Here is a 27045-nt window from a genome sequence, read left to right as displayed (position 1 = left end):
GCATTGTCTTGACTCGAGAAGCGAATTTCCCTAAAAGTGACACCAGTACAGAGGAACCTCGGGTTTCATTATTAATCCCTTCCGAAAAGGTCCAATCAAAATCTTCTTCCGCGACGGAGCGCCGCGACCACGTATGTGCGAGCGTCTTCATCACATACACAAGAATGGACAGGCGACAGTGCACAGGGATACGGCGGGAGACAAATGTAACGCAGAGACATTTGTGAGGTCTGATTTTTTTCCAGGATGCATTTCAATGACGCAAATGTATGACTGTTTTGAACGCATATTGTTTTGAGAAGCCAAACTACTTAAATGACCCCAGCAACTAAGCGGAACGACGTTCCTCGTCACGGAAATCCAAACAGAACTGGACTCGCGGGACCAAGTGGGGTGGGGGTAAGTCACAGTTGATGTAGTACGCTGCTGATGGGGATGTCATACAACTTCATGTCAAAAAATCCGAACCATCCCTTTAAAGTGCAACTATCTACACACAGGCCAACTTAGTGCAAATAGTGCCTCTATTTGTGCACAGAATTGTCTTTTTTTCTGCTTGGGTATAGCAAGGCACAGCAGCAAGCAGCATATCATACAGTGTCTTGAGTAAAAAAGCCGAAGTATGACTACCTCAAAATAACGACAGACCATTTGTCATTTTCAGATTGAACAACTTATATCACCTTTATATTATATAATAAAATATAGAGATAATGTTTTTTCGTTGTGGATTACTTGAAACAAGACCATAAACAACCAGAATATAAATGAGTAGAAATGTTTGTCCAACACTATCACATATGGCTGCTGTATCCCAGGATATTGATTCATTGAAGAGATTGTGGCATTTCTCATCATTGTTATCATTATAAGTGTTATTATTGCGCTGCATTTCAGTTTGAGAGATTCCATGGATTCAAAGAAATTTCCCTCATGAATTGCGCTTAGTTTCATCATCGTGCTGAAAGATTTTAATCAGATCCAAATGTGAAACGGGGCTCTTGTCAATCCCAGCACACCTAAACTAAACTTTGGCTCTGTTGGTGTCATATCTGTGCAATAGCCCTAACAGGAAGTGCTTTCAACATGCTGAAATGAGCCCGAGAAGTATGATGTCCTTCAGCGTCGTGAGGGATGAGGACACCGTATGAAAAAGAGAATCGGTTACAAGTCTGTGACGTCGGCCCGTGGTGGTCATTCAGGAGCGGATTTTAAGCCGCGGGTCCATCCAAGTTGTTCGTAAGTCAACAAGGTGAGCTCATGGGAAGTCCCTGACTCTCCCGTGTCGGAGAGACAAGAGAGACACGTACTCCCCAGCACTTGGCACTCGAGTCGCGGGCCTTTGCTTTTTAGAGGCTTCTAATCCTGGCGGGAAGCGGGGCCTAACGTCACGGGGCACCTCCCCTCCCCTCCCTCTCCCCACGCCCACCCCCGTCCCGCTGCTTGCTGATGTTACAGTACCCCGCACTCTCATTTCCTCTGCTCCAGACTATGATGATATGTGTTGTTAGCCTCTGACATTCCTAAGATCAAAACATGGCGATACTCAAACCAGAAAACTCCGCTCCCCTTAGACTTCTAAGTCTTCGTTTCTCCCTCCCCGTGTGTTTCTGTCCCTGCAGTCTGCTGCCCAGGCTGTGTCATGTGACCAGGAAGTGTGGCTCCCCTCCATTTCCCCTTCTGGCAGAAAGGAAATATTGTAACAGAGGGGGCCGGCGCTGGGCTCCGTTACGTCGGCGGTTAAAAATAACTGGCATATTTAAGGCGGCTGAGGAATCCCGGAGCAGGCAGAGGCTGGACAGCCGGCGGCCCGGCAGGACCTCTCTGTCTCTCGCTGCTCTGCCCTGTCACGTCCCATAATACAGACGGGCTTTGCCAACGGAAGCCCACCACTTATCTGCGACGAGACTGTTCTCAACCCTCGCCCTAATCCATGTGCAAGGTTTTACAATAACAATACCCAAGTACCGCACAATGACACATCCTCGTAGGTCGACAGGTACCAGGATGTCTGGACCGCATTGTTCTGTCATGCAAATGTATTTCCTTCAAATGTTTGCTTTAGTAACAAATGTCATCCTGGTGTTCCAGATTTACTTGTCCACGTGCACGTTCAGATGAGAAAGTGCGATATGAAATGTTTCCAGTCATCAGATATCCAAACAAGTACAAGCCCGCTGTCACCCCCCCCAGAAACTACTGAAAGTATTTTTCCCCTAAACATCTGTTTCAGTAACTAATATATAAATCAAACACACCTGAAATTGTACAGTTTGTCGATTTTGGGGACTAATACGCCTCTTAGGTAGCTCAAAACAACGAGAGTCCAAACCGCTGTCGCCATTACCACACAAGGTCTCTCTCCAGCACGCATCAAAGGGTTAACTTTAACTGCGTGTTGTGCTTTTTCTTTGGCTTTTTTGTTATTCGAAAAGGAGGAGCAGCCTCAACAAAGAGAAGAACGCAAGAAGAGAAGAATACAAACTAAAAAGCTCAGTAACACTGACTTGGGAAGTGGGTTGCAGCATCACCACACCAGTTTGTTTTGTCGTTGTTGTTTAATGTTTTACAGTGGCTCACTTCTTTTTGCACTTGTGTGACATGTAAGAATGTTAAAAAGGAGGGGAAGAACGTGGGAATGAAAAGATACAACCGTACAGTACTGAATGAAAGGGGTTTGCGGTTGCTTCACAGTGGTGAACTTCTTTTTACACTTATGTGACGATTAGGCGCCAAGTTCACTTCCAACACGAGTCGCCTTTGCATACTTAAAACCAGAGTACTGTTTTTACTTTTCACGATTAAAGGAATAGTTCGGATTTGACATGAAGTTGTATGACATCCCCATCAGCACTGTAGTCCAATATTAGCGACTTACCCCCCCCCCCCACTTGGTCTCTAAGTCCAGTTCTGGTCAGATTTCTGCGTTTAAAAGAGTGAAACATTTGCATCACAAAAAACAACCTCAAAAAACTCAAACCTCACAAAACGCTCTGCGTTATATCTCGTCTCCTGCCGTATCCCTGCTCCCTGCGCACTGTCGCCTGTGCGTTCACGTGACAAAGACACTTTTTTAGCGGTTAACTTCTTTTTACACCGATCACACTGACTTTTGATGCAACCCATCTTCACACAGTTCAAACCAAGTGTTGTTTTTACTTTTCACTATGAACAGCACTTGGGTGGTTTTTATATATATTGGATATGAAGTAGAGGTTACATGAAGTAATAAAAACATTATACTGGGACTGCATATGAATGTAGCTTGTTGCGGTTTGTATCGTAGCTATGCTTCCGAACGCACCTCGTACACGCCTGGTCTGCCAGAGTATAAGAAAACGCGGAATGTGGGGACCAGTGTTGCCAACTTAATTTTGTTGTTACATTTGGATGCTAGGGCCCTGTGATTCCGCATTAACGGAATCGCGGAATTAACCAATAAAAGCGGAATCTCAAAAATTGACATACTGGGAATGAAATGCCGTCATCGTGAGGAGAAGGAAAGTTCGTGTGGGGAAGTATTTCCCTGGCGGACCGCCCAATCGTGGCAGAATCTCATCACAAACACTAGCCCGCCCCCTCCCGAACTAAACATGTCAAAATGGGGACCTGAAACACCGGCGAAAGTTGTTGAAAAAAACTTGGAAACTCACCTCTTACGGAGCGTGAATGGAAGCTGGCTGAGTTAGCTTAGTTTAGCAGAGCATGCTAGTGTGGCTGTGTGTGCTACTCAGCCTGGATGAGTGTGTTTGCACCGTGTTGTGTTTTAATACCGCTTGTTAATGCAAACGAGCGTTTTACGATGGCGATTTCAGAGTGAAACAAGGACGAGAGGCGTGTTTATTCTTGCTCCCAGCTCGTCTAAACCGTCAACAGACATTCTCAACACACACAACACACTTCCGGCCTTCAAAATAAGAGCGCTGTTCGCCACATGTCTAATTGGTGACTACGTCTTCATTAACCACACGCACGGGCATTACAGTTTGTTTTTGTAGCAATATGTGCAGGGGCTGACATCTCATTAGAAAAGTTAGCCACTGGGCAAAACTGGCCAGTGATGTATCGCATCAATAAATGTCAAGATTTCTGCATTTAGTTGACGGACATTTTATTTACTGTCACAAAAATACACACTCTATGCTGGTAAAATAAGTGTAAAAGGCAAAAAAAAAAATGGAATTAAAAAAATTTAAATGGAAAAAACGGAATTTGCAGAAAAATACAACGGATTTCATAGGGCCCGAGGATGCGCTTTGGGAAAAAAAAACAGCGGAAAGTCTAGTGGCCTTTTCCTAGACTGTGACATGAAAGCAAGTATTACTCTTCTCAACGAGCAGCAGGTGCTGCTGTGGGCGCCTACCCCATCTTAAGGACACACACCAGTCAGACTAGCTAGGACAGCTCTCGTCTGAGAACTCGGGTGCTTCGTCCTATCAAGTCTGACCAGTGTGTGTCCCACCCCTTTGAGCATGAACCAATGAAGCCTGCTCGGCTGAGAGGCGAAACGTCCTCTAAGACAACCTGAACAGCCCAGTTGCGATCAATTCAATGCCCTGGGAATGAAACCAGACTTTAGCGTCACCAAAGTGATTTTTAAAAAATGGTGGACTTCTTTTGCCACTTGTATGGCGGGGGTCAAACTTGAGTGTTATCTCAAACATTGCCTGCACCATAAATAAAGATATTATCATGGTGACAGCTAGAGCCTGGAAAAGACCATATTTGTATTTTTATTGCTTTCCAAGGGAAATTCCTGCAAAATCCGAACTAAATCAGAAGTTGATAATACATTATTTCATTCATTCAGTCAGTCAGTCAATCCTCATTTAAGGTATTTTTTAAAGTATATTAATATATATAAACTTAGGACACCTTGTACAGAATCCGCCCCCCCCAAAAAAGCAATGGCACGTTGATGCTTTTTTAGTTTTACGTAGCGTGACAAAGGGGCCGCATGAGGTAGCGACTCGGCTTTCAAGAATTAGCGCAAGAATGAAAAGTATTTCTAATTACCGAGCAGCATCTGGACCTGAGCGGTGAACGCTTACTTGAATATCTCCACTTCTAATCTGCTGGTACTCAAATTCACTTTTAGGAAAGCAGGTCACTGTACCTAAAAGTCGTGCTGCTGTGTGAGTGTGAGCGTTCATTCTTCATCAGATAAGAGCAAACGTCTATGTGGACGCGTGCGGTGTCGGAGCTAATGAATGGAAAAAGTTACACCTCTGAAGTATCAAACCATCCCTCGTTATTCACGGCGCTGCAATAATAATTACCTCAATCTCTCCACATCTCATTCCTGCACTTTGCTCATAAGCGTAGTGAATTTATGGTCAATTTTTGAGGTTGTTAACACTTAAAATGATTCATGCTGGGTGGGCTCTGGAAGCCCCCAAATTCCAAGCGTTAAGACAGAGCCCGGGCTACAACAAGGAGCGTAAATCTCAAGTTTTAATCGAGATGTGAGTCAGCAGCTGTTCTTTTGGCCAATTATGACTGCTTTCTTGTCTGCAATTTTTGACTGTCACAAATGATTGCCTTCAAAACTTTGAGAACTATTTTGCGAGAATCCAAATCACTGTGAGATAGAGTGACACTCTTGCAGTGAAGACCTCAGCCAAGGCTCAGCGTCCTAACTGGATCAGCGCTAAACCGTACACCTCCTGCATCCACTGTCCCACTTTAGTCTTTAAGAGTCATGCATTACTCACTGAGAAAAATCGAGGGAAAATATTGACAACTTGTGCAGTGATGACCAAAAAGGAAGGTAAAAACATCCACACAACATGGAACAAAAAGCAGACTTCATTTCTTAGAATTTCCGGGATTATTTTGCCAACATTACCCATCCTTCAGTAAAATCTCATATGCTTACAGACTACTGCATCCGTTTTTTTCCAAACATTTTTTAAAGTAACATTTTAACATTAACTTAAAGGGGCTTTGCGAGACATGAAAACATTAAAACTCTTACATGAAATGACAGACGTGTAATAAACACTGTGAACCTGTGGCACATCCCAGTTGTGACGCACGTGTAAAAAGAAGTTAGAAACAATCTACGGCGGCGCCTCGGTCAGCGTATTGTCAAAACAAGTTATGTCAAAAATGTACACAACATTTTTTGCATTGGTTAGCGTACATTTCCCGGTTAGCTTGCAATAGGACGCAAGTCTTGTCGTGTTATTAACACACCGCATGAGTCCAGGTGTGTTAGCAACGTACTTTTATCACAAAGGCAGAGAAACTGGACCCAGAGGACATTGTTCCGCCCAGCTCCATCACCCCGTCTATGACCTCATCAGCAGCTGACTCTGTAGTTCTTTGTTAATTAACACAGTTATGCCACAAGTCTCTGCTTTTCTTCATGATCACAGTTGCAAAATAACCTGCAGCGGAGCCAAAGAAAGCTGCAAGTGCCAGCGTTTGATAAAGAAGGTGAGAAACAACGCTGGAACGCTGAATTTGAATTCAAGACGTAACTCGGAGCAAAACGTGAATGTGGTGTCCATGTTGATCTCGCTGCCTCTTTGTCAACAATCATGTCTTCAATCAAGATAGAAGTGACATTAAATGTTCACTTATGTCCATTCTGAATTGTTTTCTGCATGCAAAACTGTAAAAAGTGTTATGTGTTCAAATTTTTGTGTGTCCGGAACAGATTAATTGAATGTACATAATTTCTTATGGGTAAAATTGATTTGGTTAGAGTATATTTTAGTTTGAGTCCGAGGTTAACTTTGACAACAAATGACGTACGGCAACGCTGGAGTCTGACTGGTTTGAATGGGAGTCAGCTTACTTCGCTTAACTTCCTGTGTATATTAGTCTTCTTCTCGACACTTTTTGGGAATATGAGTGGCAAAAAAAAGCCAAAGAAAAAGCAAAACACTTGTTTAACTGAGCTATTTTAAATTATGCTCGAGTCTCGTGTATACTTCCGGTTATCCCCTAGAGAGCTCAGCCTTCTGGGTAATGTAGTGCACGCTGACATTTACCAACACAGACTTCGTGAGTACTCTGGAATAAATGAGGACCCAGAAGTCATGCCAACAGAAATTGAGTGTTTCTGCTGCACGGAGTGACATATAGTGGAACGGCTTCGTGTCCCTGGCAAGGAGGACACTGCTCCAAGAGACTGCATCACAAAGAATTGTTAGCGATAACAAACCCTGCAGTCGTACAAAAGTGTTTCCACCTACCCAAAATCAACTGGAAGACACCCATGCCAGATGGATCAGACGGACAACTGTCCATCAAGTAAGTCACCAAGATATTGAGTCTCGTACATGATGCATATTACAGCTATATACACGGTGAATCTACGCCTGAAGAATAGCTCCTCGGTGTTCGCTCCTACAATCACATGTACCAATAGATTGGTTAATATGCATGCAAATGGAACGTTGTTGGCAGATTTTGGATGTTTTTTTAGAGGGCTTTTCTAGGCGAAATAGGGGAATGCCATTACATGCATTGTTAGCTGCCTCATGCTAGCAGTTAAACACAAAGGTGAAGCAGTTTTCTGTTTCGCATTTTGTTTCCTTACTGTTCCGCAAATGAAACGAACCGCGGCGTTACCACCGACACACGTATGGAACTGTGAGCGTGCCGTACCATGTGACGTCATGCATGGAAGCGGATGAAACTGTGAAGTTTGTGCATATTTTTGCCTGAACATTTTAGTCATATTCCAAATTATACAACCTCGGGGCATTCACCATCAGAGCTCTGTTAGTGCTGGTTTACCATCATTTCCCACTAGGACACACTATGCCATCTTTATTGTGTTGGGGAGGACAGGGTTTAAAAAAAAGGAGACAGTGGTGTCATTTTCTCCTTCTTTCACTTGCCCCTCCTCACGCTCTCATTATTGTCGTTATTGCAATGCAAAAGCACCTCAGCTGTCAACCTTTTGTTTTCGGGATCATTTTCAAAACCCATTATCCGGCGGCATAAAGAAAATGGCTATAATGACCTAGCTTACATTGTGCGGCGGCAGGAAGCGCACAGAAAATAGGCGCTGTAGTTTGAGCCATGTGGGTTTAAAGCTGTTGCTGCGTGTTTACAGGAATATTTTAATAGAACGTGTGTGATTAGGTGAGCGTTTTCCACGTCCAAACTTACAAACCCACATACATTGGACCCAAATAAGGTTAAAGAGCACAAAAGACATGACTTCGCACAAGTTGATGATCAATAAAATAAAATAAATGTACTCTGTATAATAAAAAATAAAAGAATGTACTGTGACCTATTTTGAGCCCCCAAGCCTCAGTTTGGGAAATCCTGCTGCAGGTACGAGATTATCTCAGAAGATTGCCGCAGGATACAATTTCTGTTCACAACAACAAAGTTCTCAAGCTGTTGCACCCAATGTGTCTTTTCCCACCCGTTTTTCTGTTTGCAAACCAAAATGGCGTGCGCTCAGACAATCTTGACTAACTCATGTCACCGTGTCCTGTTGGAGTGACGGAACGTTTGTTTGACATGCCCAACGGACAAGATCCTGATGCAGCAGGATGAGTGGCGAAGGCTTTTGTTTGCTCTCAAACTTCTCTGCAGTCATAATTGTCTCTCTGGGAGAGAGAGAGAGGATTGTGTTAACTCTGCTAGCTTTGAGTAAACACGGCACTAGAAAAAAAAACAGTTCAAACGCAGCACTTGAAACAGTTTTGTGATATTCCTCAAGGCGAGCTTTTCTTATGTCGGGTGTCGAGTTTGCATCGTTGGATGGTGAATGGACGTAAGGAATGAAGACTTTATTAGCGGGGCGTTTGTCACAGAGAATACTGTAAGTCTTACATACTTCTAGATTGCTCATTGAGGCCGATGGGGATTTATGTGGCACCTGCATGGAGTTGCATGACGATCCAGTTGTTCTTCATATACTAAAAAGTTTACGGTGTTTGCAATGTTATCATTGCATCAGTTGGTATTTTAATATTTATTTTAATGGGCATACACTACGCCGTCACACCATTAGGCACACGTGTACAAACCAACAACAGCTGTATCAACATTATACACTTTTACAAAGGTAATAATGAGCAGTTTCCTTTCGTTGTCTTTATTTTGGGCTACAGTGAATAGTACAGAGAGCTATTTCTAATATATGCTGACAGCCGTCACTTGACACGTCGCGGTTCCAGTTTCCAGGCACGGTTTTTCAACGTAAATAAATATATTAGCGTCGTTTCGTGGTTGACTATGGCCCATTATTAGTCAAAAACATGCACATTTAAGCAAATTTGATGTATTCCTGGCCGACATTAAGCATTTTCAAGCATAAAAATAGGTAATGAAGGAAAATACAAATACAAATGTAAGGCATTCGGAAGACTCATTCAGTCACACATACTCCACTGGCAACTAGGTTTCAGTTACATCGACCCCAGGAAGTACGCTGTCCAGAAAAACAACAACAAACCCTCCTAATGCTAAGGTGTGAGTCTATGTTATGTTTTATTTATGTCTAATATGTCTTAATTTCTATTATTATGTCTACTATATTGGATAATACGAGTGTAAAAGTGACTATAGGGGTGTTATTTCATGTCTAGAGGGCTCTAATAACGTGAAAAACTGTATTTAGAAGGTCGTAAACAGGTTTTCTATGCTTGATTAGGTTCATTTTGTCTTAATGTTGAATGAATGTTCAATTTCTTATATTCAGGCAAACTTTTTAAGGTACGTGGAGCGGCCATTTTACCTTGACATGTTTCGACTATTTGCAGTCTTCTTCGTCTTGTCAGTTGTGCTTCCGAGGCATGGCCAACCAGGCTTTCTATGCCCTATAACTACGAAAATGCGTCATTTATAAATAGCGAATCCTACTTCTCCAAAATGTACTTGTCACGGTCGATTTTGGAACTAATTAACCGCAATAAACGAGGGAATACTGTATACTACTTTATTATTTTAAATACTATGTGTATTTCTAATTATATATACTTTCTTTTTTAATTTAGCCGCATATGCATATTTCTTCAGTCCCAAGTGTAAAGAGAAGTTAACCAGTACAAAAAAACTAAAATAAAGTAAAACCACTTACGCTTTGAAGAATCCTGACAGATTCGTAATGGAGAGAAATGCAGTTTGTCAGCTTGCTTCTCGAGGCAATTTCATGCGATTCATTAGCTGCTATGCTTCCAGCTACACGCTAACCTTGTGGTATCATGGTACAAGCTTCCTCCTTTCATGACAGAGGGCGTGGGTTCGATTCCAAGCCAGGGCTGCGGCGGGAAGGGCATTCGGTGACCCCTGATGAGGAAATGCAGAAAACGGGGGGGGGGGGGGGGGAATGTATCCATTTCTAAATGCATTGTTCATACTGTACTGAGCAGGCAGGCCCTTAAACTATGTCGCACCTTCAAGTTCCATTTCTGGTTCTATGGTTATCATTGCACTTTTTCCTCATTGATATTTCTGAAACCCTACCAAAATGCACACAGAAAAACCAAGAAAAGGCCAAACACACTTGTGGAATTAATCCTTTACATGTGATGATGTTGTGTTTGGACTTTTTCAGGCATTTTTCTTCGCCAAAAAATGTTGAACTACAAATTGTCATGACGGTTAGCGCCTTCCACTTGGGAGGTTGCAATGTATAAAACATATTGCGTCTTTTCGGGGTACAACGGCTTGCGAATGGGGTGGTATCCTCAAAAGATACTGCAGTAGATTATTTGCCATTTTTGGTTCTATGGTTATCATCACACTGTATTCTTCTTTACTATTAAAACCCTCCCAATAAACACAAACAAAGTCACAGAAAGAAACAAAACACACTTAAGGACGTTAATGCATTACATGTGATGATGATGATGTCTATTTTGACTTTTTAAAACATTCTGCCAGAAAATGTCGGTGCAACTACAATTTTTAAAAAGGGTACTGCAATAATTGCACATAATTAGACTATTTTGTTATCTTATATGCTTCTATGATTATCATGAAATCTTTATCATTATCTTATTATCAATCATGATCATCTTATTCCTTTGTGATATTACTAAAACCATCCTAAACACACACAAGCAAAAAACAACAACATCATTTTGTATTGTAAGTTTCCACAGTATTACATAGATTTATAGGATTTTAGGAGTACAAAGAGTACGGTATACTCAAAACTGCAACTATTACAAATAATTTGACTGTTTACGTTTTCTATTTCTATGGTTATAATGACACTTTTCACTCTTTGATATTATCAAGACCCTCCTAAAAAAACACACACACACAAATAAGCCAAAGAAAAAACAAAACATACACGTGGAATTTAAAAGCTCCTCAATATTACATCAATTTATGGGATTTTAGGGGTACAATGAGGTGGAATATAGCCAAAAGGTACTACAATAATTAAGTAACAGTATGTTTAACAAATATATTATTAAGTAGATTTAACAGGCATACACACACACAGAGACGAGAACAAATGAAGAGTAAGAATGAAACTACATGTAGTGTACACTTTCAACATGGAGGCTAACATAATATAAACATTGTCCAATGTCCATGGCGGTAAGTAACCCTCCCACCCCTGACAAAATAAACTAACTCTTCCCATGAGAACTTTAAAACTTTAACAAACAAAAAAAGAAAGCAGTTGCGCTTCTTCACAGGAATAAGAGCAGTGCGGATGGGTACTGTTGCTATGAACACAAACAACGTGCCGCTTCGCTCGCGTTAATGTTTTTGGCCTGGTTGCCAGGCGACGCAGGCGAAGCCACGCCCAACCATTTAAAAGCACAAGGCTTCACACGCCGCTCTCAGTCCGCAACCTGACGCTCCTTGCGTGGCCATAACAGCGACGGGCCGCGCGAAAAGAGGGATTCCCCCGGACGATCGGCGCCTTCTCGTCTTCCCGCAAAAAATAAATAATAAAACAACAAAAAAAGAGAGAATAAATTTAAACACCTACGCGCAGTACGTCCAGCGGAAGCAGAATGTCGTGACACATACTGGAGCGACTTTTTATTTTGATTTGTTTTGTTTCCTGAGAGCAACATAAATTCTTGTGAATGAGGTGCGATCGATACTTTTGAGGACAAACGTGGAGGACTACAACATCAGGACCACGGAGGACTGACTTTTTGTTTTTGTTTTAGGCAGCCTCCAAATGACGTCGAGATGGCTTTAGGAGGGACGCTGCTGCCATCCATAGCCACCTTTACCAGCCCTGCTATCAAGACTAAAGCCATAGGAAGTGCCAACCTAGTGAGTAAAGCTTCCTACTGTGTAAACTGTACTTTATTATATGCTTTATCTGGGACTGCAATGTATGCTGTACTGTACTTTACTAGTGCAGCCATCTACTTTATGCGGCATGCACCTTACCAGACCAAAAGGGGGTGGGATGACGTATACTGTTAGGTTCACAAGTATTTGGACAATGAGTAGAGCAAAAATGTAAAAAGGGTGGTTGTGGGGGGCACTTTGATACATTTTCTGCATTAACGATAGTAAAACCAACCCAATGTAGGTCAAAATATGCTAAGCTATCTGAACAAATGTAATATCTAATAATATATCTAATTAAAAGTGGATTTGTTTCATTCTTACAATACGCCGAGGGTCAATGAAACATAAGCATGGGGCCAAAAATGACCCTCGTGGTGCACTTTGGACACCCCTGATTTCCTCACAAAGTATGTGAAATAAAAATGTCAATGTGTGATTAAAGTGTAGACTTTCTACGTTTGCTGAAGATATTTTACAAAAGTATGACGTTTATGAGTACTTCCATTGTCAGGGGCTCAAACATATTTGGACAAATGATGACTCGCAAGTTGTTTGGTTTTTAAACGAGTTTAATTGCAGGTGGAGTCATTAAGGTTTGTGCATTACTTGCTGCAAAATTAAGAAAAATTACAACAAAAACAATGGGACGATGTTAACAAAGGTGCCCTACAATTATTTTTCTCTACTTTAAAAAAAAATATTTTGTCATATCTGATACCAGATCTCAAGGTGAAATGACAAATAATGACAGGTGAGGTCAAATGAAGCACAAAAAAGGACAAAAATAACTACAGTTAACCTTAATAAAGATCTCATATCTAAAAACAACAACAAAAATAGTATGGATCCAAAGCATACCGCATCATATCATATATCAAAAAGTGATATGGAAGGATGGATCACGACCATAAATATTCTACAAAAACCTACTCAAGACTTTTTGCCTGCAATTCAATGGAATATGATTCAATGGTCACTTGATTTCAGGCTGGTAGGGCATGCTCCTTGAAGACAACAATGAAGGCAGAAAGACCCACAAACTAGCAGCAAGTGAAGGCATAGCATCTTCAGGGAAGAAAATAGCGCTTCAGTGTGTTCCCTTAAGTCAAATGTCCAAATACTTTCGAGCCCCTGCAAATTGGGGTACATTAAAGAAAAAAATCCTAAATGGTAACTGCCATATGGCATTGTAGTGATTTTAAAGGCAAAATAATCCTAAACATAAAAGGTACCAGTCAAAGGTCTGGACACACTTGCTCATCATGTTGAATGAGAAATTGTGTCTAAACTTTTGACTGGTGCTGTACTTTTGGACATGCCTTCATGTTCTTGAAGTTCCTGCCTCAGTTTTTACCAGGTTAGTTTAGATTTTATCTTGAAGGACAGCAATGGACTCCACTGTTTCTGCACCTGTGGCACCGACGAGCTAACCCTCCTGAACCGCTACACACAAAGGGGCGAAACTTTGGCAAAACATGCACCCCTACTGTGTTGCCTGTGCTGTTATCTTTCTCGCAAACACACCACGTGGCGGCGCTGTTGATAAACCCCAAAGTTTGAGCCCAGAAGTCGGACTGACTTGAAAGTTCTCACCCAGCTCTACAAAACACCCACTGTAACTTTGGAGTGTTCAGCCGAATCACCAGTCATTCTGGTGTAGACCTTTAGCGCATGTCTGTAAAACGTGGGAAAAACTGGTTGAAAAACATGGCTGCCATCAAGCTAAACATCTTTGCAGGGATGGGCGGGACTTGGGAATTAATTGCCCATAAGTCTTAGACCATTTGCCGAATGATTGTAAAACTTTGAGGATATCTGTATCACATGTATGCTAGCATGTCCACCAAAGCATTATGAGCACAACCCATAGAGGGCGCCACATATGTGGTATGCCTTATCCACAGTATATGTATGTATAAGTACTACACTGATGACATCATTGGTTCAGGAAACATTTACTTTAGAGTCCAATAATTTTATCTGAAGGGACCTCCAGTTTGACAACATGGGTGTATTATTCTAGCCACTAATGCCTCTGTAAATTTCCTCTAGAGATGGAAGGAGGAGCTGTCCCATCTTAAGAGACTCAGTGTGCCAACCGGAAGCTCCGATCCAGACCATCCCAGCACCACCAGCACAACAAGCCCCAGCATGTCCAAGAAAGACACTGAGCCAGACCTGGACTTAGACTATGACTTCATTCTGTCCAATTCGATGCTCCAGCAACAGCAGCAGCAGCAACAACAGCAACAGCAGGACGAGGCCATGGTGTGTGGTTCTGCCCAAGCCTTGCAGCCCCCATCACCGGGCTCCTTCTCCTCCTCGTACCCCTTACCATCCCCTCAGGGTTCAGCTGGCGAGTTGCTCTACACCATCCCGGACATTAGCGACGTCTCGCCGTCTGGAGGTTTTGTGGCGGAGCTCATGAGACCAGAACTGGACCCGGCGTACCTTCACCCCACCAGCCTCCATGGCAAGTTTGTGGTCAAGACCACAGTGGACCTGGGGGAGTACAGCCTGGGGGTCAACATCAGCAAAGCTTGTGTTAATACAGCAGCAGATCCGCCTCCTGCACGCACCTCGCCGCCCTTTACGTGCCACCGGATAAAGCAGGAGATGCCCAGTAACTGTACCGTGTCGCAGCCGATGGACCTCCACCTAACCGGGGGTAGGCAGCGGCCAGGCCAACTGGACCTGCACGGCTTCCCCGGAAGCACGGGGCGGTCCATGACGGGCGGCCGCTTGTCCTCGTCCTCGTCCCTCTCACCGGAACACCCTCTGAGCCGCGAACACCAGGTGTTGGGCCACCCTCACGCGCAGATTCCTCTACCTCCCCACGGATATCACCACAACTCCCCGCAGGGATACACCGCCTACCCTCAGCCGACCGCCATGCAGCAATACCAGGGTGCGTGTACACTTCCTCCTCACGCAATATGGACATCTGTCATTTAACATGCTTGTCCATTAGTCAAAGAAAAGACACGCATGCACTAACAAAGAGCAGATTGTTGAGAGGCATATGAAATCTTTTTAAATATATCCTATACAACGTTGTGGGTTGTAATTACAGAGCAAAAGGAGCGCTTGAAAGAGATTAAAACCAACATCCCATGGCCTTGGATACAAAAGCATCTCTTAATCGTAGACTTCAAGAAACCAGACCAGATGTGAAGCTAATTTAACGTATTGTTTTCGTCTTTTTGCACAATACGGACAGCTCTTTGAAATAAAGGGGTTTGTTTTCCACTGCATTTAGCTCGGTAGCTCTTACGGCACCTTATCTGTATTAAACACCGCATGCTCCCTTTACAGACCCCCTCATGGTCGCCAGTGGCGACTGCATGCCGGAAGAACCCAAGCCCAAGCGAGGGCGCCGCTCCTGGCCCAGGAAACGAGTGGCCACGCACACGTGTGACTATGTCGGCTGCGGGAAGACCTACACGAAGAGCTCGCACCTCAAAGCGCACCACCGCACACACACAGGTAAAGCGCCAAGGAGCAAGTGCTTCCAACAGCACCTTACAACCTCAAACTATACACTCATGAACTCTCTGCTCACTAAAGGAAAACGGATAGATAACATGCATCTACCATTTTGTATTGTGTACTGGATGTACCATTTCAAGCACTTCTTTTCCAAGAGATTAAAAGCTACACATGTTGAGTGTTCCGTGAAAAGCACGTATCTCCAAACGTCATCCTTTTTATTGCAAATACAAGACATAAAAGCAATCACTATATTTCGAGATGCATGCTTTTCATTGGAAAACGTAATATATAGCTATATATATAGATAATATATGGGGGGGGGGGCAATTTTGTAAAAAGGATAAAAATTATTCATCATTACTATCAACATTTCAGCAACTTCTCTTTACATTTTGCCTTTTCTTCTATTTTTCCACAATTTTTGCTGCTTTTTTTTTGGTTTAAATGTATTCATACAATGTGCCACGGGCCGATAAAAAAAAAACAAGCTGCTGGCCGCAAATGGCCCCCGTGCCACACTTTGGACACCCCTGGTATAGCCTATCATAACAACATGAGGACTGTGAATTCTTGATCACCTCTCTGAGACTGCTTTCGTGTCCGTGTGGACGCGCTACGGACATGTATGTGAATGCCAGCCCAATGCCAGTCCAAAGTACAATTTATGCCATTTTTTATGCCGAAGCTGCACTTGGCCGGGTCATTTAAGTCAAGTGTTTGGCTTCTCAAAACAATATGCAAATGTATTACTCTTTTGAACGCATAGTGTTTTCAGAAGCAAAATACTTTGCTTAAGTGGCCCCCGAAACTAAGCGGAACCACGTTCCTCGTCACGGATCTCCGACCAGAACTGGACTCATGGGACCAATTTAGGGGGGCTGAAGGGTGATGGGGATGTCATACAACTTCATGTCAAAAAATCCAAACTATCCTTTTAATAGTTCATTGCAAACGACAGTGCGGCAAGCGTAACACGAATGACTTTCACACCAACGGCTGGGTAGCAATGTTTTGAAGTGCATGCAGAGGTAGATAAAGCAGCAGGATGCTGACCACTCATGATACAGCAAATGCAATTACTGCCATCTTGTGGTGTTAATCAAAACTACACCCGGAGGTTGCCTACAGCCACAGCCGTGAAATGAATGTTTTTGACCTAGTGCTAATTGGAGAAACCCTGCGTTTATTTGCTTTTTAATGCAGTTTATGGAATTGGAGCATTTACAGTACTTAAAATAGTTATTTTATCACACTGAAAGAGATGCTAAGAAATGAAGATCTGCGAGTTAAACTCAAATTAAAAGCATTTCATCCCAAATGTCCTCCATTCTCAGGTCTTTTCAGGATTTTTCCAGCACATGAACGCTCTTGTATGAAAATGCACAGGAAAATGTAAATGTTCATTTTACTTAAAGAAATGAAAAACAAGCAAAGAAATGATACTCTGCTAAAAACAAATGCTTAATTTTGTTTTGTAGTAGCAGAGTGAGAGGACATTATAGGAACACAGTGATTTTTTATTTTTACCCCCCCAAAAAATCACTTGTTTTAAAAACAGAACTTAAGTGCTTTTTAAACATTTTAAACGCCCTCAGGACCCGTGTATGGTTAGCACATCCTGATACACTGCTGCTAATTGGACTTACTGGTTTTGTTCACAGACAGTAGGCCTGTGTGCAATGCATGCTGTGATCAAAGAACATAAACGGGGGATGGGAGGAGGGCAGGTGCAGAGGAAGAACAGGTTACTACTGATCCTTACTCAAACATAAAACCCCCGGCACCATTAGCTGGGCCTTTTAGCTACAGAACAGGAAGGACCTCTTTTCTGCTGGGGTGGGGACGAGTGTCAAAGGTCACCGCTAACTCCATTTATGTACATTGTGTTTCCAATAAAAAGGAGAGAAGCCTTACCACTGCGACTGGGAGGGCTGCGGCTGGAAGTTCGCCCGTTCCGACGAGCTGACGCGCCACTACAGGAAGCACACGGGCCACCGGCCTTTCCAATGCCAGAAATGTGACCGGGCCTTCTCCAGGTCGGACCACCTGGCCCTGCACATGAAGAGACACTTGTGAGGACCGGATGACGACCAAGGAAGGCTGCAGAAAGAACATTCAGTATACATTCTACTATGACTTGCCTTGGGATACGTCAACAAGACTCGCTGTGGCGTTCACGGCTAAAACAGTGACTATCAAGACGAGACCTGTCTGGGTTGTACAAGGGACCAAAACTGGAAGTCGTCTTATTTATGTGACAAAAACTTGAGGACAATGTGCCAGAGACTCTTCCAACTGGAATTTTGTTCTTCTTGACGTGGAAAACCTGCATTCAGACAAAACATCTCCAGAGGCCTTCTACCTGCAGCAACGCGCCATTATACATACAACACTGTATTAAAGCATATCTATATTTATATAATCGTCACGTTTTACCTGCGACTCCATTGATTTCAGGTACAATGTTAGATAATTTATACCCAATGGTGCTCAAAGGTTTTCCAAAAAAAGGTACCAAAGATTGACAAAACGGAAGTAGTGACAAAGTGCCATAAGATTTTTTGCATTCCTCCTTAAAGAAAAAAAAAAAAAAATCAGGTTATGACTTTCACTTTCGAGCGGTGATGGCAATCGAGATGCACTGCAGTTGCATAGTGCAATAATTTATATGGAAAAAAAAACAGTCTTCATATTTTTGTAATGGAATGAGTGACTCTGAACAAAAAAAAAAGTTTTGTTTTTGTTTTATAGCCAAATAATGTAATATAATCGTGATCTTTGTACATTTGTAGATAAAAATCCTTTGTTATTGTTTTGTATTTTACGGTATAATAAAATGTATTTCAAATAACGGAACAGTGGTCATTTTTGTTTTTCTGCCACATGCACACCTAAAATTATACTACACACGATAAAAATGACATTTACAGGAACAAGATCCCTGAACTATTTAAAGTAGAAAATGACACATTTACATATATAATACAATAACAATTGGAAGGTAACATTTACATACTGTACGCACTATAGGATGTACCGGGACACACTGTGGTCAACATTCAGTTACTTACCAGCAGTCCTGTCAAATGTATTGGGAGATTTAAGGATGAAATTGTTACATACTGTTGCTTTACAAACATGCATTCATGCGCATATTCAAAGGTAATTGGAGAATGTCTATTGTAGATGTTGTAGTCGCCTACAATCGCCCATTAAAAATGGCAGTGAACACTTCCAAATGACGGACTTCACGTATAAACGGACAATAAACATGCTGTAAAATCTACGCACACGCAAGTTTCTATATAATTATTTAAGATTTTTCACTCAATTGTAAAATTAATCCTCCCCCAAGTTTTAATTCATTTTTAATGAGCTATTTAGCTTTATATTTAATTTTGGCACCAAAAAAAATGTCAGAAATATCACATTGTTCGAGTCAACACATAACAAGGCTCACAAGACAAAATGTTCAAGGCAGAAAATGAAGCATGCTTTTACAACGTAGTTAGTAAATATTGACCTGACTCACTTACAGGCTGTTGGGGATATCCACCTTGTGGTCTATGCCGCCCTCTAGTGGTCCTCTCGTGAGGTGCAGCACCGTAGACTCGTGGGAATAAAACAAAATGCCCATTTCACAAGACATTCAACATGTTGCATCATACCAGCAGGTTAAATACTTGCAATTACACAGCAGAACACATATTGCATTTATTTATGATTGAATGGGAAGCCTATCATGTGTGTAAGCCACATACGTGATTATCCATCTGGTTCACATGCTCATGAAGGGTGTATAATGGTGGAAAAGCCATTACTAATGCAGTTTTAATTCTCAAATTTAGAAAAAAAAAAAGTCAAAATAAGACATTGAATGTGTACACAACAATGATCGAAAAAGTGAAAAAGAAAAAAAAATTATACTTAAATCGTCACTCGAGGATGGCAGAAGGGGCTAATAAAACACATTTTTGGGGGGAGATATGGAAATAGATTATTACTGTGTATGTATAGCCGATGGCAGAAATAAAAAGTAGAAATAAATTTCAATCAAGTAATAGTCAGGGTTTAATCATCCATCAGTCGTCATCGAAATTCTGCTGTAAAAGGAAGTTGGCAGCCAAGTTCTCGTTCTTCTCACAAGCAAAGTAGGCTTGTATAACGAGTCCCTCTGGAAATCCTAAGGCTTTTAACTGCAACACATGACACATGCAAATTAGCCACACACACACGCACACGCACACGCACGCACACACACACACCTGCTCATAGACAAATTACTCAGTTATGGATGCCAGAGCCCTCACCCTCTCAATGGCTTCTTTCTCCTGCGGAGTGACCTGGATGTAGCTCATGTTCGTGCCACTTTGAGAGTCACTCGGCGCCCCTGCGGTGCCTCCACCTCCCCCTTCCATCGGCAACGGCTCTGGAAGGGGCTCGTTCAGCATCTGTATGAAGTGCTCTTGATTGTTGCTGATTTCCTACAGTGATTAACAAGTGTTGCAAAGGCTTAGGCGTACAGTATCTCACTGAATTGGAGTACACCCTTACACTTCAGCAACAATTTTATTATACCTTCTCAAGGAACAATATGGTAAAAAAAAAACTTGGATATAGTCAGTGTACAGCTGGTATAGCTGAACAGATCCACCGAAAATGACTAAACGTTGTCTCATTGTCTAAACAGCCGGCCAAGGTTGTGCAATTCATAATTAAACCAAAATGTAAGAAAAATTACCCGTCTAAAGTTGCACAAAACTTCACAGAATTTATGCGTTTTGCTTTTTGTGGCTTAACAGAGGATACACAGGAATTGAAGTGAAGTAAGCAAAGCATCAAAGTTAAAGTAGGCCATGTTGAACTTTTTTACACCCCACTGCATTGTGTTTTTCACAGCTCATAATTTGCTAAAATGTTAAACAATTGCTTGTACAGTCGTCCCTCGTTTATCGCGGTTAATTGGTTCAAGACCCGAGCGCGAGAAGTGACTCTCCGCTAAATGGGATTTAATATTAAATGAAATATTTTTGTAGTTAGAGGATAGAAAACCTGTTTATGACTTTCTAAGTACAATTTTTACCATTATTATATTATTATTATAGCCCTGTAGACATTAAATAACACCCCTAAAGTGCAACTGTAATGCGCAGGCTACAGGATCACTTCACGGACACATTAGAGGCGCGCCGCTTTAAATATAACATGCTACCAAGCTAACTAGTTAGCCTCCAATTTGTTTATTCTAAACTTAAGTATTTCAAAGAAGTGTGGAAGAAGTGCAAAGAAACAAGCCAAAAACTTACCACTTCCACACAAAATGGGAAGCACACTTTTTTTCAGTCTATCGTATCAGACACGCCATGGCCGACTTCATGCAGTGTAAAGGTAATGTGATCTAATGTCATGTCAATGTAACATTGCTGACGCCTAGTAGTGACCAGAATACTACTTATGACTCGTCCTTCAATCCAAACAGCAATCATTTACTAATTTTTGAAACCGCGATAGAATGAGGGAGCGATGTTCGAACCGTGATTTAACGAGGGACGACTGTACATTGAATATAAGTTTTACAATGGTGATTGATTGGCGCCGGAAATGATTATTTTTACTTTCGGTATTTCATACGGGAGTAATTCTGGAACAGATTGTGTTTGACTTTTAAAAATCCACGGCGCATCGTCATCTATGTATACCTGCAGAAGCTCTGGGTTTTCCCTGCCAATCTCCTGCAGCAGAGCGGGAAGCAGTGCAGCGTTCTGCTGGATCAACTGGCGCATCATGTAGAACTGGGGCTGATTCCTTAGGAAACTCAGCGGATTACCTGAGAGCATGACGATATCCAATATGTCATAGAAAAATTCACATTTTCTACACAAAAACACCAATGCTGCTGAAGAGTGAGGGTCCTCTTACCTGCACCTTCTGAAGCACCAGTGCTGCCCGAATTGCTTAAATCACCTGTAGGTCCGCTTGGAGCGCCACTCAGTGGGGGCAACGTGGCATCAGAGCCTCTGGCTTGGACCTGCTCCCTACTTGGGATGCCCTGATGGAACAGTCATATATTGTAAATGTTTTAATCCACTGTGTGGGAGATTTCTTGTACAGTATCTCACATTTCATGAACCATTTTTGTTACGTGAGGGATGACATCAAACACACAATGTCAGCCTTCACAAAGAAAATAATGCTGGGTTTTGATGTATGTTATTGTTCTTTACTGAGAGCAGGTACTCCACGGCTCTGTCTGGGTTGTTGAAGCTCGCTCTTAGAGCCGCCACCACCTGCTCCCTCTCGTAGCCCATGAGCATCATCTCCGTCACCATGGCGTCGTACGATGGGCCTGTCACTACGAGAGAGCGCCAGCGGTCAATTCCACGTTTGACCGAGTAAAGGTATGGCAGTAATCATAAGCAAGGTGGCCTTACCAAGATTTGAACCTGCGTCGTCAATTAAGCTCGAGGAAGCCGCCAAGCTTCTGCAGGAGAAAAAGAGATGAGTGGTGGTCGTCCATGCCACAGGTCAAATCAGACAAAACCACTATCAACACGCCGTTACCCGACAGAGGGGCGAGCTGGGTCGGCAGCGGCAGGCCGCCTCGCTTCTGGTTCCCCATCTGCTGGGGCACGCTCTGTGGACGCCTGTGAAGTGGACGACGTCGTCGGAGGTGCTGCCGTGCTGGGTGTTGATGAAGGCTGAGCGGCAGCTGAGGCCTTTTTAGGCTGCAAGTTCATCATTAGGACACAAAAACAAATAAAGCTATTAGTACATCTCAGATCATCTCCGAAAATGCAATTGGCACCAAATGATCAGCAACAATCTTTAATTCTAAAAGTGACTGGGGGCGATTATTTACTCCGCTGCAGAGTATTGGGCATTTCTTTTAAGTAAACAGTCTTATTTGAGAGGAGGCCTTTAATGTATTTGTACAAATGCTTATAGACACGAATGTGAAATGATTGGTCAATTCAACTGCAATATACAGTGTCAGTGTACAGTTTCAATAGGGTTCTGACGATGTTGCGTCTATTTGCGTTTGCACTTGCCGCACAGCTGTAAGACCATGCTAATGCTTTAATAATTACATCACTCGGTTATTTTTCTCCATTGCCAATTGTTAATCAAATCAGTATGCAATCAGATCTTACTAAAAGAGAAAACGCGACAAACCTTTGTCACCATGACGACAACAAAGTTCTTCTCATCAATTTTGTATTCTTTGAGAATGGAGTCATCGCTGAGGATTTTACCTGGGGACAAGAGTAAAGATAATTTCACGTTATTTTGCTGTGACTGTTACAGTAAAGGCTAAAATTGTATGAAATTGTTCAAATCATATCAGCATGGATCAGTTTTATTATTAAATGAACACACTGAACCAAAACCATAGAGCAGGGGTGTCCAATGAGCCGCGCCGGGGCCATTTGCAGCACACAAGTTGTTTTCCCGTGTAGTCCGGCTTCCTCCCACAGCCCAAAAACACTCACATTATGCTAATAAGAGATCTCGCGAGATTAAAACATGACAAGATTTCTCATTCAGAAAAAAAAAAAAAAGTCAGTTTTCCTTGTCCCTCACCTCCAAACAGGCAGGAAGAGAGTTCACTCTGTGCATTGCTTTCAGCACCTTGGCACGTTTGTTCCATAGAACAACGGTATGAACGGAGTGAGCCCTTTTGTCAGTCATACAATCTCTTTGTCTCGGTGGGTGGAGGCGTGGCCAGTAGCATACACAGAGTGCAGAGGAGTGTAACATATAAATTAAATCAGTAGATTGCAATATATTGATTGTTTTTTTTTCACTATGCCTTTATTAAAAGTAATGTTAAAAATCTCTCAATCTTGTGTATTGTCTTGTCTCGTGACACCCCTAGTGGTTAATGTAACGTAACGCTGATGTGTGACCTTGATTAGCTAGTGCCCAGTCCAGGGTGGAACCCTTACCCACCAACCCCCGCCATAGAAAAGACATTAAACATGAAGGTAAAACAGTCCATAAAATACCAGCATAGATTAGTTTCTGCCCGGCAACTGGAAAATTGTCCTGTCCTTTCTCTTGCTCGATCCGCTCTTTTAATGTTGTCACCTGTCAGGGAAACATGACAGTAAGATTAATTGACCTTTATCCATTATTACAACAAAAATGGTAACATTAAAAGAAAACAACATTTTACCCTTTTAAGTGGGGTACTACGTTAGCTAAATGCTTTTTTGTGACTACTTATGTTTTCAGCTACCTGAGGGGCTAATTATTGGAAAAACAAACAGTAAACACATTGTGCAATCGGGGCGTGGAGTACAGGTGGTCCTCGGGTTACGAACGCATTCCAAAAAATGTATGAAATGTGCTAATTTTGGTCTGTAAACACTTGACTAACTTGAGTATTAGAGCATGCGCTGCGTGCTGCAAGGATGCAGTGTATGCATCGCCTTGCGCGCCGCTACACGGAGTGGATAAGATTGCTTATTAACTTTGCGCACTTCATTATGTCTCCCAATGCAAGGCAAGCTCTTCTGGTAGAAATGCGCCCAGGTAAAGAAAAGCCACCGCCATGGAAGTGAAAATGAACACTATTAAAAGCTCCCGAAAGAAGAGAAACACCCACTGATATTGAACGTACTTTTGGTCTGAACCGCTCGACTGTTGCAACCATCATTAAGTAAGAAGATCGTATCCTTGAGCATGGTAAAGGATCTGCTCCTATGAAAGCGACAGTAATAACTATGCAGCACAGTGGTGTTATTATTGAGATGGAAAGTTGCTAGCGCTTTGGCTGGAAGACCAGAATCAATATCCCACTGACTTCGGTGTTCATTTCGGTATAATTTAGGTAAACGATCCAACTTGCACCAAAACTCGCCTTACATCAGGAATGGAAGTCTTTATACCCTGAGGACCACCTGCATATGGCAATCAACACTAATGAGTAAATGGAGTAAACGTGGCATGAACTGAAGTCCAAAGTATACTTAAAGTCATAAAGATGAACAACCTGGGAAGCCTTCAAGCGGTCAAGGAGCTACCCTATTTTTTTAGTTACTTGTTCTTGTAAAACTACACTGAGAGCAGATAAGATTTGTGGTTGGTTTATAGTTGAACGCTACGAAATTAAATATGGCGTGACAGTTCATTATCTGTGAACAGTAGTAGCTATGGCAAATACTGATATTAGTTTTCAGTCCGTTCAGACAATGAATGCAACCATGAATATCGATTACTGTAACATTTAAGACGTATAAAATGTATGCAATTCTTAAAAATAATAACATTTCAAATTAAATCAACGAAAATAAATAAGTCGTCTACAATGAAAAGCTTTTTTTTTCATTGCGTTCAGCGTATACCCAACTCCCATTCCCTCCATGTTGATCCTTACCGTTTCCTCTTCATCTATGTCGATTCTGAACGTCTGCTGTTGCAAAGTTTTCAAAGTAATCTGCATTTTGACGGTAGGTTTATATCCACAAAAGGACTTCAAATGGGATAAATTCAACTTATAGGACTCTTATTTTGGTTTCGCTGGCTCATTACAAACTGTCAGCCGCCATGCCTTGGCGCCACTCTTCTTCTACGGTCTACTATGTAAAGTCGGTGAGTGCTAGCGCTCCTAGCGATTAGTCTTGGTTTGACGGACAAAGGTAAACATAATCACGGATTTATAAGTAATAACGAATTAATTAATGTCGCCAGTTAAACCAATATTGGACTAATAATTTTCCATTACTTTTAAAAGCGTTAACATTGAACGCATTATTTGTCTTGTTCGTGCTTTTTGGATAACTTACTGTTGCGTTAGTTTACACTCGGACATCGAAATAGACGTAGCGTGTGCTCATCTTTGTCCGCTTCAGTGCGAATATTATTACGACACATTTGTCTTTATATAGTTTTCTTTAAATTTAATTACGCCAAATATGCGTGCAGTCTTAACTTAGAGGTCGCTCGAGTGTGACGTTATTCCCGTTGTGTTCCGACTTTTGGGGTAAAGGAACGCACGCAGCATGTAGCCCTCGAGCACACTTACAACGGGTGCTCAGAAAACATTCGTTGTTGTTTTTTTTAGCTTTTTGTGCCTTTTTATCCGATTTTATATTGTGTTTAAGCAATTAAAACAAAATTTTGTGCACCTTCATAGAGAATAGAGACTTTAAGATACATATTTTAGCGTTTTCGACGTGAACCACAGTTGGTGTCCCGTTTTGATGACGTCACATGGTCAATAAGGCAGGCATTTGCTTAAATAACATAATCTTGTGCTTTCACGTAGTCACATGGAGCAATAATAAGACAGGCATTTGCTTAAATAACAATCTTGTATTTTCACGTAGACAGTGTTATATATTTTGATTTCCCTTCTCAATGTGGGGAAAATGCATCTTTTAATAAAAAGTGACTGTGTAGACAATTGGATGGCCACCATTGGATGCATGTTAATTTATTTCAGTAACTAATACGTTGTTGAACGATACTATGAATACATTCAGTTTAACTTATTTGTATTGCTTTATGCATCATCCATCCAGACTTTTGTATGCATTGGCTTTTGACGTCTGTCTTGCAAGTGTCCCAATTCTGATGTTCAGTGGCGTGAGACTTGTGATCTCAAGTCAAACATGCAATGGTGGACTGTATGAACCTGTCAATCTTTATATTCCAATCCTCTCAAAAGCCTCCATCTGGCCTCCCCCTTCAGTTCTTCTCAGCCGTCGTCTGTTGGCAGACGTCCATCAGAAATTCTTCATGTTGTGTCCTCCTTTGCCCCTCCTCATGCTCCATCCTCCATGCCGTCGGTGCCGTCTGAAGTGGTAAACTGTGAGATTAAAATCTGATCCTCTGCAATCTGGAAATAGCTCCAAGACTTCACATCAGACATGTGAGATAATGTCTTGGCAATTCTTGTAGTGTTAGTATGAGATCATGACAATATGAAAAGGTCACAAACAGCACAGCCTGACTTGCTTGGGGTATTTGTGATGATGGAAATGCAGCGTCCTCGGCGTGTACAGTGGTACTTTAGAGTCCAGAAAAAAGAGGAATGACCAACTTTATGGTCAGTGTTTGGATTTTATTATGTGCTACCTGTTTCAAGTCTACTCGTAGCTACATGCTTATACAGTATACATAACATTTTGGTAAATGTTTAAACCCATCTTAAACTACCATACCTTATACTACCATACTTCAGTAACCTATTTTACTAATGAATACAAATATATATTAATTACATAATACATAAATATTGAAACCACACATATCACACTCCAGTAATCTCCAATAAAAGAAAAGACAGTTTTCCCT

The 27045-nt window shown here is 41.9% G+C and overlaps 3 protein-coding genes across 5 annotated transcripts in view; 1 reads left to right on the top strand and 2 right to left on the bottom strand.

Annotated features, from left to right (window-relative positions):
* The window catches only part of alpk2 (alpha-kinase 2), a 99465-nt gene extending 80040 nt beyond the window's left edge, over positions 1-19425 (bottom strand). The window contains exons 1-2 of one of the 2 annotated variants that reach the window (XM_054756361.1): positions 19281-19425; positions 17659-17796 (exon numbers count right to left, since the gene is read on the bottom strand). The gene's annotated coding sequence lies outside the window, so the exon portion shown is untranslated. Of the gene's footprint in view, positions 1-17658; positions 17797-19276 lie in introns of both variants that reach the window. The other variant, XM_054756362.1, reaches the window with a different exon arrangement.
* Positions 8685-18597, top strand: klf4 (Kruppel-like factor 4). Of its 2 annotated transcripts, none has more exons than XM_054756364.1 (5): positions 8685-8797; positions 12120-12228; positions 14305-15160; positions 15568-15738; positions 17645-18597. In XM_054756364.1, exons 1-5 carry the CDS (start codon positions 8757-8759, stop codon positions 17818-17820), a joined length of 1353 nt encoding a protein of 450 aa, XP_054612339.1. In that variant the 5' UTR covers positions 8685-8756; the 3' UTR covers positions 17821-18597. The 2 variants fall into 2 exon arrangements, with proteins under 2 accessions (XP_054612339.1, XP_054612340.1); XM_054756365.1 differs by lacking the exon at positions 8685-8797 and adding an exon at positions 11797-12037 and having other exon boundaries at positions 17645-18596.
* rad23b (RAD23 homolog B, nucleotide excision repair protein) lies at positions 17868-25193 on the bottom strand. Its single transcript, XM_054756366.1, has 10 exons — positions 25124-25193; positions 23751-23832; positions 22918-22997; positions 22306-22469; positions 22176-22225; positions 21969-22096; positions 21664-21793; positions 21444-21571; positions 20055-20228; positions 17868-19940 (listed from the first exon to the last, which is right to left on the bottom strand). Exons 1-10 carry the CDS (start codon positions 25187-25189, stop codon positions 19827-19829), a joined length of 1116 nt encoding a protein of 371 aa, XP_054612341.1. The 5' UTR covers positions 25190-25193; the 3' UTR covers positions 17868-19826.
* Positions 25194-27045: the final 1852 nt, after the last annotated feature.

The sequence above is a fragment of the Dunckerocampus dactyliophorus genome, chromosome 17, assembly GCF_027744805.1.
Source record: "Dunckerocampus dactyliophorus isolate RoL2022-P2 chromosome 17, RoL_Ddac_1.1, whole genome shotgun sequence".
NCBI classification, from domain to species: domain Eukaryota; kingdom Metazoa; phylum Chordata; class Actinopteri; order Syngnathiformes; family Syngnathidae; genus Dunckerocampus; species Dunckerocampus dactyliophorus.
Note: the sequence above shows the minus strand (reverse complement) of the source record. Positions and strands in the feature narration are given on the sequence as shown.